Source organism: Lipotes vexillifer, unplaced genomic scaffold (assembly GCF_000442215.2).
Source record: "Lipotes vexillifer unplaced genomic scaffold, Lipotes_vexillifer_v1.1 scaffold230, whole genome shotgun sequence".
NCBI classification, from domain to species: domain Eukaryota; kingdom Metazoa; phylum Chordata; class Mammalia; order Artiodactyla; family Lipotidae; genus Lipotes; species Lipotes vexillifer.
This window is the reverse complement of record NW_006775143.1, coordinates 7,832,625-7,849,230: the sequence shown is the minus strand read 5'-3', so window position 1 is coordinate 7,849,230 and position 16,606 is coordinate 7,832,625. Positions and strand designations below refer to the sequence as shown.

Below are 16,606 nucleotides of genomic sequence, written 5' to 3'. Positions count from 1 at the left end.
ATCTGTCAAGAGTAAGCCCCACATGGACATATACACACTACCAAATGTAAAATAGATAGCTAGTGGGAAGCAGCCACAAAGCACAGGGAGATCAGCTCCGTCTCTCTAGACCACCTAGAGGGGTGGGATAGGGAGGGTGGGAGGGAGACGCAAGAGGGAGGAGATATGGGGGTCTATGTATATGTATAGCTGATTCACTTTGTTGTAGGGTGGAAACTGGCACACCACTGTAAAGCAATTATACTCCAATAAAGATGCTAAAAAAAAAAAAAGAGTAGGCCCCAAACTGAGTTTTAAAAAATGCTATCTCCTGATTTTAAAATGCCTGCCAAAATTAAAACATACATTAAATATACATATGTATTTTAAAATACACAAATACATACACACACACACATATATATGCACCTGCACACACACACATAGGCCATATATATATCACACACATTAAGGGCCAATTGAAAAGCACCCATGGAATGACTATAGCCTTAAAGCCGTGGCTTTTGTCTTCTGGGTTAAATTGGCATTATATCTTATGTAACACTTCTATTTTATTTATTTTTGCGGTACGAGGGCCTCTCACTGTTGTGGCCTCTCCCGTTGCGGAGCACAGGCTCCGGACGCGCAGGCTCAGCGGCCATGGCTCACGGGCCCAACTGCCCCGCGGCATGTGGGATCCTCCCGGGCCGGGGCACGAACCCGCGTCCCCTGCATCGGCAGGCGGACTCTCAACCACTGCGCCACCAGGGAAGCCCTTATGTAACACTTTAGAAGCTCTGGAGATGGGATTCCCTACTTCTCCCTGGCTTTTGATACAACTCAACAAATGGAGGTAATACGTAAGATGTGGGTGGGGTGAGGGGTGGTGGGGAGGAACAAGACCAGATGACAAAACGGACACTGGATTGACTCTACCTTCGGCATTTATTCAGCCCTGTGGGTGCCATTTAGTTACCTAACCTCTCCTAGTATCCAGGCCTTTGATTCTGTAAAATCATAACATGAAAGCACTTCATAAATTACAGAACACTTTACAAATTAAAGGTGTATCTGGTCAAGAATGAATACATTGAATAATTCTACTTCATGGTCGCTGTTAAGGGAAATCCTCTCTAGCACATTGTACCAAGAGGACACTGGGGAAGGCTTTCCTATCCTCTGACCACAGAAGTGAAGCAGGACACAGCAGTCTGCCCTTCCTCTGTGTTTAAGCATTCAGTCTTTGACCAAGTACCCTCATGATGCATTTCAACCAAACACCATATAACACTGGGAGCCAACAGTGATAAGTGTCTTTAACAGGAGCATACGTGCACCCTCTTAATACATATCACAGTGGCCTGTATGCTGGGCATAACAAAACTAATAAATAAAATACACAGACACCAGACTAAGAAGAAATTAGAATTCAATATTTGACAATTATTTGCTCTCTCTCCAAATAAATTTCAGTACCTTCTTTGCCTGGGAAATATACGAGAGGTCTGGATCTATTTTATGCACTGAGGATTCATTCATTCCTTCACTCCTTCATTCACACTTCTAAAGTACAGAAGGGATTACAAAAGAAGTTCCTACAGTAGACCAAGGCAACATGAGAATTGTTTTAAAGCTTAAGAAGCACAAAAGAGAGAACACTTCCAGGGATGTATTTAGCAAGATCATCTTTCCAGCATCAAAGAAGAACTTAGCTCCTTCAACGGTGAGTAATTCTTGACATCTAAATCATGCTCTGAGTTTGGAACAGCTGAATCCACGGCAGATTGTATGACTCCCCTCTACCTCTTCCAACAGGGAAGGAGAACCCAAACGTTGCTTATTCCTTCAGCATCTGGGCCATCAGAAAGACCGCTTCATAGGCTATTATTGGTTCATTGTGTAGAAATAAAATAGCCTTAATGTTATTCATCAGGGTTTTAATCTGGTGGCATCTCACACAACTCCAGGTTTTATCAGAACACGTAAAAGGTAAAGGTGTGAACGTGGACACATAATGACGATGCCCTTCCCTTGAAGCTAAGAGTCTCTGCCTGTCAATTCCCAGTCTTCGGGCCACACCTAAAGCTCAGATTTTTGGCAAGGCAGCACGTTCCCCACCATCGGATCATATTTCTGGAACTCTGGAACAATAAAGAAAGCAGCATTTTTTTTCCAACGGAAGCTCCATGTTGTTTGTGTAAGAGATATTTAGCAAAAGTGAAGTGGGATGAGGGGCTCTGATTTTATTATGATGTGAAATGCTTAGGAGTTGAAGAGTTTTGCATTCATGGAGGGGCCGGTCCAAAATATGCACTTTAGGAAAGGCAATGTATAAATACATGTCAGGGAGAAAAACCAAAAGAAAGGTCACTGTGAAACAGTCATCTCTTGGAAGGGAAAAGCTGAAGAGCTTTTCGTTTGTTTTGTCAAAGGCTTTCATGTAATTAAGTTCAAGGTGCTAAATCTTTCCCCCAATCTATTGATTGTCTCTCTGGAGGGAACTGTACTAACTACAGATTTCACTGCTTTTGCCCTATGACAGTCGGGGATGGTGCCCCAAAAGAAAACGTCTACACTGAAGTTCATCCATCCAAATCAAGTGTGTCTGTGCATGTACTCCCCCCATCAAGTGGTACAATTCTGACACCCTATAAAAAATGAAGCAATACTGTTACCCTTTTTGTTTAGTCAATCACATGTGCTGAGAGATAACAGCAAATTTCATGTTGGTAAAAGAAATTCTCTATCTTGAAATTTTACATAAGAGAAGATGTCTGAATTGGGAGGGGTAGCCATGTACTTGCAAGTGTGTATTTATGTGCATATCTGTCTGCCTGTGTTTGTGGCTGTGGACAGCTGTGCGGTCATTCAGTGTCAAATGGAAAAGGTTTGAAAAACTCACTTTTCTGGGGAAAATAATGAATAACCTCAAAAATGTCCCCATGATTTTCAATTTCACGTAAAGGCCAGATCACAATCAGTTCCAATATTACCATTCTATGCACACATGGGAATCTGATGAACTGTTTCATCTCCATGAAGAAACGTCTAAATTTCCAAACAGAACCACACAGTTTATCATTTTCAAACTAATCCTGTGATAAAACAGACTTGCTTGATCTCTTTGCCAAAATTCACATTCAGACTCCTACTAATGCCATTTCTAAACACCAGTCATCTTCTATCAATTTTCTCCATAAATATCATGTTCTAATTATACCTAAGCATACTCATCAGAGGCTTGGCGAAGTTACAATAAAGACATGGAGGTTTCCAGGTTAGACAGGAACTGAGTCCAGCTGACCCTCTGCTGTACCTTCTCGTAACCCACCCAAAATGAGAAAAGGAAAATAAAGTCAAGGGAAAGTTCAGTTAAAACAAACTTTTGAGAAATTGCTGCTTGTTAGATTACAAACGGATCCAGACTGAAGAAAGGCACTGGGACCCCTATTGGCAATTCCACTTTCCAAGACAGGATGTAGTATTTGGAAGGAGAAAGCTGAAGACAGAGTAGGTCTTGAGGAAAGCAGTTCATACTCAACTCATTACCCATTGAACTGATTTGGATCAACAGTACTGAGAGGCCCTGGGCAGACCTGGCCAAGCCAAACAGAGGAGCTGGTCTATGGCAAGTTTTTCCCTGAGGCAGAGGGGTTCTTCCCTGATGGAGTGGGCAGTGACATGAGGAATAAGGCCAGACTTTGGGACCTCATGAGAACTCGGAGTGGAGGCCAACAGAGGGCTGAGTCTACAAAACTGAACCCTGCCTGGCGTAACTGCTTCAATCAAGAGAGGACATCTTTAGGGAGTTCTTTCGTCTCTTAAAGGCAAAAGCCTTTCAGACTTCATAGGAAAGGGAAAAAAAAAAGCACAAATTAAAAGTAGATTCAGGGCTTCCCTGGTGGCGCAGTGCTTGAGAGTCCGCCTGCCGATGCAGGAGACGCGGGTTCGTGCCCCGTTTCGGGAAGATCCCACATGCCGCGGAGCGGCTGGGCCCGTGAGCCATGGCCGCTGAGCCTGCGCGTCCGGAGCCTGTGCTCCGCAAATGGGAGAGGCCACAACAGTGAGAGGCCCAAAAAAAAAAAAAAAAAAAAAAAAAAAAAAAAAAAAAAGTAGATTCAACAGATTGATAAAATGGTAGATGCTAGCATCATAAACGAAATTCAAAGGCAAGTGAAACACAGAGAAAAAATACTCGCCGCAGACTTGGCAGCAGGAGGGTTAATTTCATTAAGATTTAAAATGCATTTACAAATCACTAAGAAAAAGAAGCACCCTCAAATGAAACATGGATAATAATCCCAAAATATTTTAAGAGGTATTCAAATAAAGAGCTATATATGGCCAACAGTACATGAAAAAAGTGTTCAGCCTCACTAATGAGGAAAAACAATATAAAATGGGATTCTAGGGACTTCTCTGGTGGCACAGTGGTTAAGAATCCTCCTGCCAATGCAGGGGACACAGGTTCGATCCCGGTCTAGGAAGATCCCACATGCTGCAGAGCAACTAAGCCCCTGCGCCACAACTACTGAGCCTGTGCTCTAGAGCCCACGAGCCACAACTACTGAGCCCATGTGACACAACTACTGAAGCCCGCATGCCTAGAGCCCATGCTCTGCAACAAGAGAAGCCACTGCAATAAGAAGCCCACACACAGCAATGAAGAGTAGCCCCTGCTCACTGCAACTACAGAAAAGCTCACACGCAGCAACGAAGACCCAACGCAGCAAAAGAAAAAAAAAAAAAAAGGGGATTCTACTTTTCACATATAAATTAGGGGTGTCATGTTCAAATGATACTAACCTGTGTTGGCTGTGTCCTATACACGGACCCAGGCACTACATGTAGGAGTGCAATTTGGTACCCATTTTCTACAGAGCCACTTGGCACATGTATCAAAGGCCTTAAAAAACAGGCATCCAGGGCTTCCCTGGTGGCGCAGTGCTTGAGAGTCCGCCTGCCGATGCAGGAGACGCGGGTTTGTGCCCCGTTTCGGGAAGATCCCACATGCCGCGGAGCGGCTGGGCCCGTGAGCCATGGCCGCTGAGCCTGCGCGTCCGGAGCCTGTGCTCCACAAATGGGAGAGGCCACAACAGTGAGAGGCCCGCATAACGCAAGAAAAAAACAAAAAACAAAAAACAGGCATCCTCTTTGAAGGAATAATACCTACCACTTCAGAAATTTGTATTAGGGGAATTATTAGAAATATGATAGTAGTGTTTGTAACAGCCTAAATATACAATAATAGGTAACTACACGATAAAAATAAAAGCACATCCTGTAATGGAATACTGTGTGGCCATGAAAAATGATAAAGTGGAAGTGTATTCCTTATTATGAAAAGAAGACTCTGCAAAATATGATGGAAAAGCCAAGTTATAAAAGAGAACATACAATACAATCCTTTTTTGAGTAAACATTATTTATGCACAATATATGTACACGTATGAAAATACACCTACTACCTTGACAACTGCAAAAAGAAGGCTGTGTACCAAAATATTACAGTGTATTTACAGAAAGATTTTCTGATTATTTTACCTTCTACAATAAACACTATCAGTAAAATAAAATGTATTCTTAAAAAAATGAATCAAAGAGACGTGGACAAGAATTCAGACACAGGAGTCATGTTTAAAAAATCAACGTTTCTCTACATCAAGAATAATTATCTAACAGCTCACACTACTCAATAACAAAAAAACAAACAACCCAATCGAAAAATGGGAATAAGACCTAAATAGATGGACTATTACTCAGCCATAAAAAAGAATGAAATAATGCCATTTGCAGCAACATGGATGGACCTAGAGATTATCATACTTAGCGAAGTAAGTCAGAAAGAGAAAGACAAATACCATGTGACATCACTTATATGTGGAATCTAAAATACAACACAAATGAACATATCTATGAAACAGAAACAGACTCACAGACATAGAGAACAGACTGTGGTTGCCAAGGGGGAGGGGGAGTGGGGAAGGGAAGGATTGGGAGTTTGCAATTAGCAAATGCAAACTAGTATATATAGGATGGATAAACAACAAGGTCCTACTGTATAGCACAGGGAACTATATTCACTATCTTGTGATAAATCATAATGCAAATAATATGAAAAAGGATATATATGTATAACTAAGTCACTTTGCTGTACAGCAGAAATTAACACAACACTGTAAATTGACTATACTTCAATAAAATTTTTAAAAAGTAAAAAAAGAATAATTGTTTAAAATTTAATTTGAAAAGATGCTATTCATGATAGCAGTATTGAATAGAATACATTTAGGTCTAAATTTGAAAAATATATGCAGGACTTAATCACTAGAAATCTATGACTTTACTGAAGGATACAAAAAGAACTGGTTATAAATGGACATACCATATTTTTGACTTGGAAGGACTATTATTATAAAATGTAAATAATCCCCAATTTAATTCTTTATTTTCTATATTGAAATCAAAATCTGGCTGGTTTCATTTGGAATATGTGAAAGTGAATTAAAAATTCATATTAAGTTATAAATATATAAGAACTGATTTAAAGAGAAAAGATAAGAAAAAGGAGAATTTGCACTACCAGATATTTAAATACATTGTAAGGTTATAATAATTAAATCACTTTTTGAAAGCTTAAAAATAATAGATAATAGGATAGACTATCCTATCATCGAGGATAATAAAAAATTCACAGAAAGCCAGGAGGAGATCAAATACCCATAAGCTTTCAGTGTATGATAAAAGTGGCATTCAATTAAATTGGAAAAAGATGAATGGCTAGTAAACAAATGATGCTGGGACAACTGGTTAACTATTTATTAAAAAACAAAGTTAGACATCTTTGTCATACCATACACTAAAACAAGCTCCTGATAGATTAAACTGTTAGATGGGAAAATATTTCTCTGATTTGGGAAATGAGAAAGCCATTCTAAGAACATAAGCAAATGTAGGATCTTAAAGACAAAGTTTGGTGGATTTGGCTATATACAAATTTAAATCATCCATCTAACAACACTGTGATAAAGAAAAGTAAAAGGCAGTGAACTGGAGAAACATTTGCAGCATGTATAAAAAAGAGTTACCAGTCTTACTATGTAAAGAGCTTTTACAAATCATTAAAATAAGCTAACAAACACGCACCATAATTGCAAAATGGGCAAAAATTATGACCAGGTAATTATCAAAGGAAAAATACAAATGCCCAGTAAATGTAACAGAAAATGTTCATTCCCCAGTAAAACTAAAACCATTGAATTTGCTAAAATGATACCTCTATTCACCTACCAAATTGGCAAAGACATTAAAAATATGAGCACATGTTATTGGTGACCATGTGGCAAACTTACTGCTGTGATAACTCTGCTGGTGGGAATGTAAATCTATACAAGCCTCCAAGGGAGAACTGGAAATATGTATCAAGTAGCTTACAAATGTCCGTATCTTTAATTCAGCAACTTTACAGAAATTCTTCCTACAGAAGTAATCAAAGGGGTCCATAAATATTTGTGTTTACCATGACAATAAAAACCTAAGTGTCCAACAACTGGTGACAGGTAAAATAGATCACAGTATATGCACCCATTAGACTAGTATGTGAGTTAGGTAGGTATATAATAACTAAATTATATTACATATATAATGATGTAGATCATTTCATGATATAACAAATGAAAAATGTAGGCTACAAAAGAGCAAGACACCAGTTTGGTTTAAAGTATGTACAGATGTGCATACTGGGCAAATGTTCAACAACATGTAAACAGTGGCTTTATAAGGGTGATGGGATTAGAGGCTTCGTTCCCCCACCCCCTTTTCCTCCTCTGATTTCATTCATTTCACAAAAATTGGCTTGCTATCATGTGTCTGACATTTCTATATGCTCCAAATTTTCTTCAACTGAATATGTGTCACGTTGTAATCAGAAAAAGTTAAATTTTGGAAAAGTAAAAGTCCAGCATCTTAAACTGACTTCCTCTTCCAGGTGCTAAAAATCTTGTAAAGGACTCAGAGCCACGAAATTCATATTGAAAGCATAAAATCACATACCAGAGAACTGGGGAAATGTTCAGGTCACTTCACCTCTTACCTTTAGAGACACTTCATAAAACATACTCACCTGTTCCAGTTTGGCCACGGTTTGTCCCTACGAGCATGAATTGTGAAGGGCATCTCAAGGACCTCTTCCTAAGAGGGTCCTCAAAGACCACTTAATAAGGAGCCTGACATCTTCCTAAGCCTTTAAAATCCATCATCCCAAGGGACCCCACCCACCAACAATAGAAGGGTAGGTATGATTCTAACTTTGGGGATGGGGACGCTTGGCTCAGGGTGCTGTGGCTTGCCCTAGGCTGAGCCCGGCTTCGAGCCGGAGAGGCAGCGGTGGGTGGGCAGGGCCGGGGCGCGGGCTGGGGCCGGGGCCGAGGCCGGGGCCGGGAGGGGCGGGCACCTTACCGCGGCTTGCTGGAAGGCGCCCTTGGTGTAGGTGCCGCCACCGCGGTAGGTGATGGCCGGGATCTCGCGGCTGAGCAGCGCGCACTTGTGCTGGTGCGCGCGGCGGGAGGAGATGTAATCGACGCGCGGCACCACGTTGTTCTTGGACGAGAAGGTCACGATGGCCACGCGCGTGGCCGTGGGCACCACGGGGAAGTCGGACAGCAGCTTACGGACGAACTTGAGCTCGCTGAGGAAGTTGGCTTGGCCCACGCTGGACGACTCGTCCACCAGGAAGACGAGCTCCAGGCGCTCGCTGAGCTCCCGCAGCCGCCGCACGCGTTGCCGGAAAGCCTGGCCCAGCCGCTCCACTTTGCTCTCCGCCGCCGCCGCCGCCGCCGCCGCCGCGTCCTCGCCGGGCGCGGGCAGAGCGGGCAGCCGCCCCGGGGTCTCGGGCGCGGCCTCGGGGAAGAGGCGGAAGCTGAAATTGCGCGACGGGGACAGCTGCTGAAAGGTCGCCCAGCCCGAAACGAGCGCCAGACCCCAGCAACAAAAGGCCAGGCGCGCCCACATTGCGCTGGAGACGGAGCGGCCGCCCGGGGCGCAGGCGTCGGCCCGGCGCGGAGAGATGCTCAGCCGCCCGGCTCGCCGAGGGGACGTGCGCAGCGCGGGGCGCAGGGCTCGGGGCACGGGACGGCGGCCGCGAGCCTCAGCGCCCTCTCATCTGCCACTGGGGACACAGCCCAACCTCCTCCGGCCGCCCGGGGACAAGGGATGGAGCGGCGCGCGCTCGCTACCCCTCTCGCTCTCTTTACTCTCCCCTCTCTCCTCCTCCTCGCTCTCCCTGAAGCCTATAAAATGTTGGAAGGAAAGGGGGCAGTCAAGAAACATCTCCCGCTTCCCTCCTTCTCTCCCTCCTATCCCTGTCTCTCCCTCTCCCCTCTCCTTCCTCTATCTCTGCCTCTATCTCTCTCCTCCCCCTTCTCATTCTCCCGAGTTCAAGCCAAAGACTCTCGGAGATTCCAGGACACCAGAACCCCGCGTCTGTCAGGCTGTCAACATTCCCGCAGCAAGCGCACCAGCGCCGAAGCCCTGATTGATCCCATATGTCTGGCAGGAGCTGCAGAGGAATTCACTGGAGATGGATCCAGATACCGAGAGTGCCACAGTAATTGGAAACACTTCGTAGAGGAAACACACACGGACTGGCCAGGGAGTTGAAAGCATCCTTTGAAAATTGCTTGCTCACCTTTTGTGTCTCTTTTTCCCTCTCCGGTTCCTCAAAGCCCTCACCAAGTGGATGTGTATTTGACTTTCCTGGTGGGGCTTTCTGGTTGTGTGAGCGTGTCCTCTTGAGGGTTGCCTCAGATCACACCATACAGGGGTTGCATCTACCCCTATGCAGCCCATAGGGATGATATGTCATGGTGCTGCATTCATGCATTTATTTATTCATCCATTTGGTCACTCCTTCATTCATTTAACAAATATTTTTGAGCACCTATTGTGTGCCAGGACACCTGGAATATAAGGAGGAACACAAATTGACATAGATCTTGTCCCCAAGGAACTTATAGGGTAACAAGTGACCATTAACCATATATTTCACAAATAATGTATATAATTACAGCTGACCATGCTAAGGCTATGAAGGAGATCTTAGGCAGATCGATTTGACCTTAGAAGACCAGGGAAGCCCTTGTGGAGGACATAAAGTTTGAGCTGAAATCTGATGATGAGCAAGGGTCCCTTTTCCCCAGTCCTCTTTCATGTGCCCGGTGGTCTGTTTCAACAGGTGAGACCCATAGAGGGCTATTTCCTTGGCTTTGAATGGTACCTGACACATAGCTACTTTGAAACACAAGTTGCCACCTGGGGGTAGTTTTTCCAAAACAAAACCCCAAAACGGATGGTGCAAGTGCAAAGAAGGAGTAAACTTTGCATAAGAGGTGGAGTAAACTTTGTAAAAATGATTCTAGCTAGGAGTCAGGAGCCCTGTGTAGATATGCCTCTGCAATTATATAAATCCTCTGAACCAAGACACTTCCAACTCTTGGCTTCAATTTCCACATCTGTTTCATGATGGAATTCAATGATCTCAGAGTTTCCGTTGTCTCTAATATTAGATGATTTAATTCCATCTATATTTAATGAAATACCTTCACAGTATATTGGTTGAAATATTAGGGCTCTTGGAGTCTGTTTGCCCAGAATGAAGTCTTGGCTCTGCCATTCAGTAGTTGTATGACCTTGACATTAGTTTGCTCATCTGTAAAATGGAGTAATAATAATAGCATATTAAAGGTTATTGTGAGGATATAATCATAAAAACAAAGTTCTTAGGCTAGTGCTTAGACTATAGCATGTACTCTACAAATGCTGATCGCTATTATTGCCACATTTAACCATAAATACTCTTCAAATCCTCATTTTTCTAGGAATTTTCTATTTGACCATCTACCATGCCAGAATATTAGATACTGAGGATTTAAAGCTGAATAAGACTCAGTTCCAGTCTTCCAGAAGGTCAAAGGATATCAGAAGAGAACACAGACTTGCAAGCAATTACAGAGCAGTAGGATGATTGCAAGGATGGAGAGAGCAAGAAGAGAAAGTTCTCGATCTTCCCCGGGAATAAGCAAGACCTCATTTGAGCTGAGACTTTAAAAAAAGAGAAAGTCTGTCCAAATTTCATCTACTCGGTGTTATTTTGAATACATCATTAAGAGCTAACATTTTAGGACCTTTATGTGCCAGGCACCGTGGCAGCTACTATGTGTATTTGCTCATATGCTCCCAAAGAAACCTAGGGATGTAGACAATTGCTTTAGGACTTTCTGGTTGCAAGCAACAGGCACCCAACTTCTCCTTGCTGTAAACAAGAAGGGATTGCTTTGCTCAGTAACTAAACTGGACAAAAGGTAGTGGTGGACTGGTCTCAAAAAGCCTTGGAAAAGGAAATCAAGAACTAAGTAAGTCTTCCATTTTTCTCTCTCTTCTGCTTCTCTTTGCATGTTGGATTAAGTTTCTGTCTTTGGATTTATGACCTGAGAAGGAAAGACTCTTCCCCCTAAGCTCAAGTTAAAAAAAAAAATCAAGAAAAACCACCACCCCCATGACCCTAAAGGAAGACTCCACTGAAGCAAGCATGGGTTATATGCCCATTCCTTAGCCCAGCACTGTGATGAAGGGGATGGGCCATTATAATTGTCCTAACTTACTTAGGTCATATGCTCACTGTGGCAGAGACTCCTAGTCACCTACCTACCATATCTGGTCTCCCCTTCTTGAATAGCAATAGAGCTCTTCAGTTTTAGCTGGGCACAAAGGTACCCAAAATAAAGATTACATATCCCAGCCTCCCTTACAGATGAATGCGGCCGTGATGCTAGAATCTGGGTAATGACATATAAATCCTGGTTCTGTGTGGCAGCTTCCAGAAAACCTCTTTAAAAGACAGCTGCTTCTTTTGTTGGTTGTCTCCTTTCTTCCCTTATTCCATTTTCTGCCTGGAACATGAATATGGTGTCAGACCTCTAGCAGCCATCTTGGATCATGAGAATAATGGTCACATTATAGCGACAGCTGAGTAGTAATCTAGGACGAGCCTGGGTTCCTGCAGACTTCACAGAGCAAAACCACCACAGTCATCTCAGATTGCCTATCTACCCCTTTTAATTGAGTTTTCCTGTTACATTCAGCTAACTTGATCCTGTATAATAAACTCAAACCTGTAGCCATGGAAGCTATCCTCTCAATATATGCTTTCATAAATGCTATGGCAGAGAAAAGAGGACATACACAGTGAGTTACTCACTACCCCCGAAAGTGACACACATCACTTCTGCTTCATTTCATTGTCCAGAAAAAGATGCATGGCCATGTCCAATTCCAAAGGTTGGGAAGGACAATCCTACCATAGTCCTAGAAAGCAGAAAGTAGAAATATTTAGTGAACAGAGCAAATAATTACCATATTGAGTCACCTGAATTGGGAAGACAGTTGAGTTCAAAAAGCAAAGTGGAGACAAAACCCTGGAAAGTTTAGTCTACCCTAAAATTGAGGAGGTTCCTATAGGAAAGTTATAAATCAGTTTCTGCAAGGACTTTCTGAGCTTTAGTGTGGGATAGTAAATTCACCTGATGCCTGCTATATTACATATAACCGTGATGAATTACGTAGCAGTGGTTGACTCTAGCAGGAGTCTGTAATTGAGAAGCTATGGGCATTTGATTAAATTCTTCTTTTCTACATTTTTCATCCCATGAAAAATGTTCCAGAAGCAACCTAAACGTACTGAAATGACAACATGGAGCCAGACTGAGAAAAAACTACCTGGGATTCATCTCATGACATAAAGACTTACGTGGAAAAAAAAAACCAAAATGTGTGTTGGTGGTGTAAGGGATGGGCATGCCTTATATTTTCCTCGCCACCTGCACCCTGATCAACAAGAAACTGAACCTAAATCCCTGTCTATCCAATGGGACTTGTGTAAAGGACACCCACCTTCACCCCACCCTTCGCGGCAACCACCTTCCTACATTAAAGCAGGTGCTGTGAAAAGACAGGACAGATTTGTAGGGCGGAGAGATAGAAGGGGAAGTGAGGAAGAAAGAAGAGAGTGGTGCCGGCAAAGGTCCTTCTGAGATGTCAAGAATCAAGTCCAGTTAAATGGAAGCAGAGGCAGGAAAAGTTTCAGTTTCCATGCATGTTGGGCATAGTATCTTGTTTTGTTTTAAAATCTATCACACAGTGTTAGTGAATCACAGCGACAGGCAGTAGGGACAGTAGGAAGATGCCACCTTGTGACTGTATTTTATAAGACTATCAGTTGTGAATTTAACAAAGACATTCTCCCCTGCACAGATTGTTTCTTTAAGTAGGATTGTCTGAAGATGGAGTTCATGATGGAAAAGTCTTAGCAGTGGGCACTGTAAACAATTAAAAAGCAGTAAACATAAGTAAATGTTATAACACTAGATACAGATAAAAAATTTTAAATACATATAATTTTATGTGTCTTATTTCATTTAATCCTGCCATAAATCCTGAAATGTAGTGGATACTCCATTTTTATGGGTGAAGAAATAAAGCTATATGAGGTAGCCATAAAGTCTGGAAATAAAAATGGTTTATTGCTATTACATTTCAATGCATGGTGTGTTTTACGTGTTGTCCCTTGCTAGCAGCGCAAGCTTGCAGTGAAGGTGGTAATTAACACATCATGTGTGTCCATCCCTGCATTTGTATGTACAGTGCACTGCCTCAGATAATTTTGGTCTCTGATTTCTGTGGACAAAACCTGAGCCTTTAACAAACCCCAGAGGAAGGAATCAAGGGAGTTCAGATCTGGCAGCTTCCTTCACACAACCATGTCAGCCAAACCCGTTTTGGAAATTATCCAACCAGCCCCTCACCTTCTGGCTTAATGGGTGGTGAGTGTGCCAGGCTGTTGGAACCACTCCTGGCACCCTTCCCCTAGCCTGTCATATGCCAGCATTAACTGGTTACATGATAAAATACATCTTTTCAGACACGTTACTTCAAAGAAAAATGGTCCCGAGACAAGTACTTTCCACAGGTCACACCACACCATCACCTTTGCCTTGTGTTTGGGTGGCTGAAGTTCACTGTGGGTTGTCTTGATTGTCTCCTGACCCAGCATTGCATCTTCTGTTTGCCTCCCCTTTTACATAAAAAGTAGCTTGGTCTCAGTCTTTGGCATTCTTATCCAGGAGATCTGAGCTCCTTGAGCACATTTCCAAACAACAATTGGGATTATCCTCAGCTAAAGTTTGTAGGACTTACATCTTGAACTGGTGAAAGGCACATGGATTGAGAATTTTTCACGTGGTACTGAGAAGTACCCCCAGTTTCTAGAATGCTCTTTGAGCTGGCTATTATGTCCGCAGTGACCATTTCCTTTACCTCTGCAGAAACAGTCATCCACAAAACAGTGTGCCCAGAACACTGCCTGTGTTCCTGAATTTGTGAACCAGCCTTCCAGAGGTGCTCTCTTCCAGGACACGCGTTGAAGGTCTCTTTAGATTCACTGACAGGACCAGCCCTCACGTCCACTTAGAAGTAGCAGCATAGTGTGTTCATCTTTCATCATCTTCAACCTGCAAAAAATAAAATAGCATCATTTATGCTTCTAGATATTATATCCAAGGTCAAGGCTTGAACCAAACTCCATTTGTGATTTTCACCGTAATTCTTGAGGTTTTGCTCTGCTAAAAACAAATAATAATAATGATAAAAGTTTTTAAAAGGCATATTCTTTTTATCTTTCTTTTTTCTTTCTCCCACCAGTGTGTGGAATAGAAAGAGATCAGTAAAGATAATTTCCTGTTGACAAATTATGACACCACCACTCCCATCTGGAGGCAGCTATAACTATAGTTACTTTATAAAATTTATTTTTAAATTATCATGCAGTAAAATTAACTTTTTGTGGGTGTACAGTTCCATGAATTCAAACACATACACAGATTCATGTAACCACACCCACAATCAGGCAACAGAACAGTTCCATCACTCCAAAAAACTCCCTTTGCAGTTACACCCTCCCCTCACTCCTAATCCCTGGCAACCCACTGATCTGTTCTCCATCACTACAGTTTTGTCTTTTCAAGAATCATATAAACGGAATCATACAGTATGTAATTTTCTGAGACTAGCTTTTTTCACTCAGCAAAATAACTTTGAAATTCATCTAAGTTTGTGTACAGGTGTTTATATGAAGTTAAATTTTTATTGACTTAGAATAAATACCCAGAGATAGGATTACTAAATCATATGGTAAAGTATGTTTAATGTTTTAAGAAACTGCCAAAATGTTTTTCAGAGTGGTGCATGTACCACTGCTCATTCACAATAGAAATGTATCAGTTCTAGTGGTTCTGCATCCCATCCAGCACCCGGTACTGCGTGTCTATGTGTGTGTACACATATAATTGTGTGGGTACATATATATAATATATATATAATTCTAGACTGATAGTCCTCTTTCTCTGTCATCTTGAGTCCACTATTGAGCCCATTCAGCAAATTTTAAATTTCAGTTATTATATTTTTCAGTTCTACAATTTTAATTTGATTCTTCTTTATATCTTCTATTTGTTGGAAGAACATTTCTGTTTTTCCATTTGTTCAAGGGAGTTTCTAATTGCTTGTTGAAGCATTTTTATGATAGCTGCTTTGTGATATAATTCCAATATCTGTCAGCTGGCATTGTCTTTTCCCATACAAGTTGTGATTTCTTTTTTTCTGTTTGTTTGGGTTTTTTTTTTTTTTTTTTTGCTGCGGTACATGGGCCTCTCACTGTTGTGGCCTCTCCCACTGTGGAGCACAGGCTCCGGAGGCGCAGGCTCAGCGGCCATGGCTCACGGGCCCAGCCGCTCCGTGGCATGTGGGATCTTCCCGGACCAGGGCACGAACCCGTGTCCCCTGCATCGGCAGGCGGACTCTCAACCACTGCGCCACCAGGGAAGCCCTCTTTTTTTTTTTTTTTTTTTGCTGCGGTACATGGGCCTCTCACTGTTGTGGCCTCTCCCACTGTGGAGCACAGGCTCCGGAGGCGCAGGCTCAGCGGCCATGGCTCACGGGCCCAGCCGCTCCGTGGCATGTGGGATCTTCCCGGACCAGGGCACGAACCCGTGTCCCCTGCATCGGCAGGCGGACTCTCAACCACTGCGCCACCAGGGAAGCCCTCTTTTTTTTTTTTTTTTTTTGCTGCGGTACATGGGCCTCTCACTGTTGTGGCCTCTCCCACTGTGGAGCACAGGCTCCGGAGGCGCAGGCTCAGCGGCCATGGCTCACGGGCCCAGCCGCTCCGTGGCATGTGGGATCTTCCCGGACCAGGGCACGAACCCGTGTCCCCTGCATCGGCAGGCGGACTCTCAACCACTGCGCCACCAGGGAAGCCCTCTTTTTTTTTTTTTTTTTTTGCTGCGGTACATGGGCCTCTCACTGTTGTGGCCTCTCCCACTGTGGAGCACAGGCTCCGGAGGCGCAGGCTCAGCGGCCATGGCTCACGGGCCCAGCCGCTCCGTGGCATGTGGGATCTTCCCGGACCAGGGCACGAACCCGTGTCCCCTGCATCGGCAGGCGGACTCTCAACCACTGCGCCACCAGGGAAGCCCTCTTTTTTTTTTTTTTTTTTTGCTGCGGTACATGGGCCTCTCAC

General features: G+C 43.1%; 1 protein-coding gene across 1 annotated transcript in view; it reads right to left on the bottom strand.

The window, feature by feature from the left end:
* SVEP1 (sushi, von Willebrand factor type A, EGF and pentraxin domain containing 1) overlaps nucleotides 1–8,988 on the bottom strand; it is a 186,639-nt gene extending 177,651 nt beyond the window's left edge. The window contains exon 1 of the mRNA XM_007449809.1: nucleotides 8,437–8,988. Coding sequence (XP_007449871.1) covers nucleotides 8,437–8,988 — 552 coding nt within the window. The remainder of the gene's footprint in view (nucleotides 1–8,436) is intronic.
* Between the last annotated feature and the right edge of the window lie 7,618 nt (nucleotides 8,989–16,606).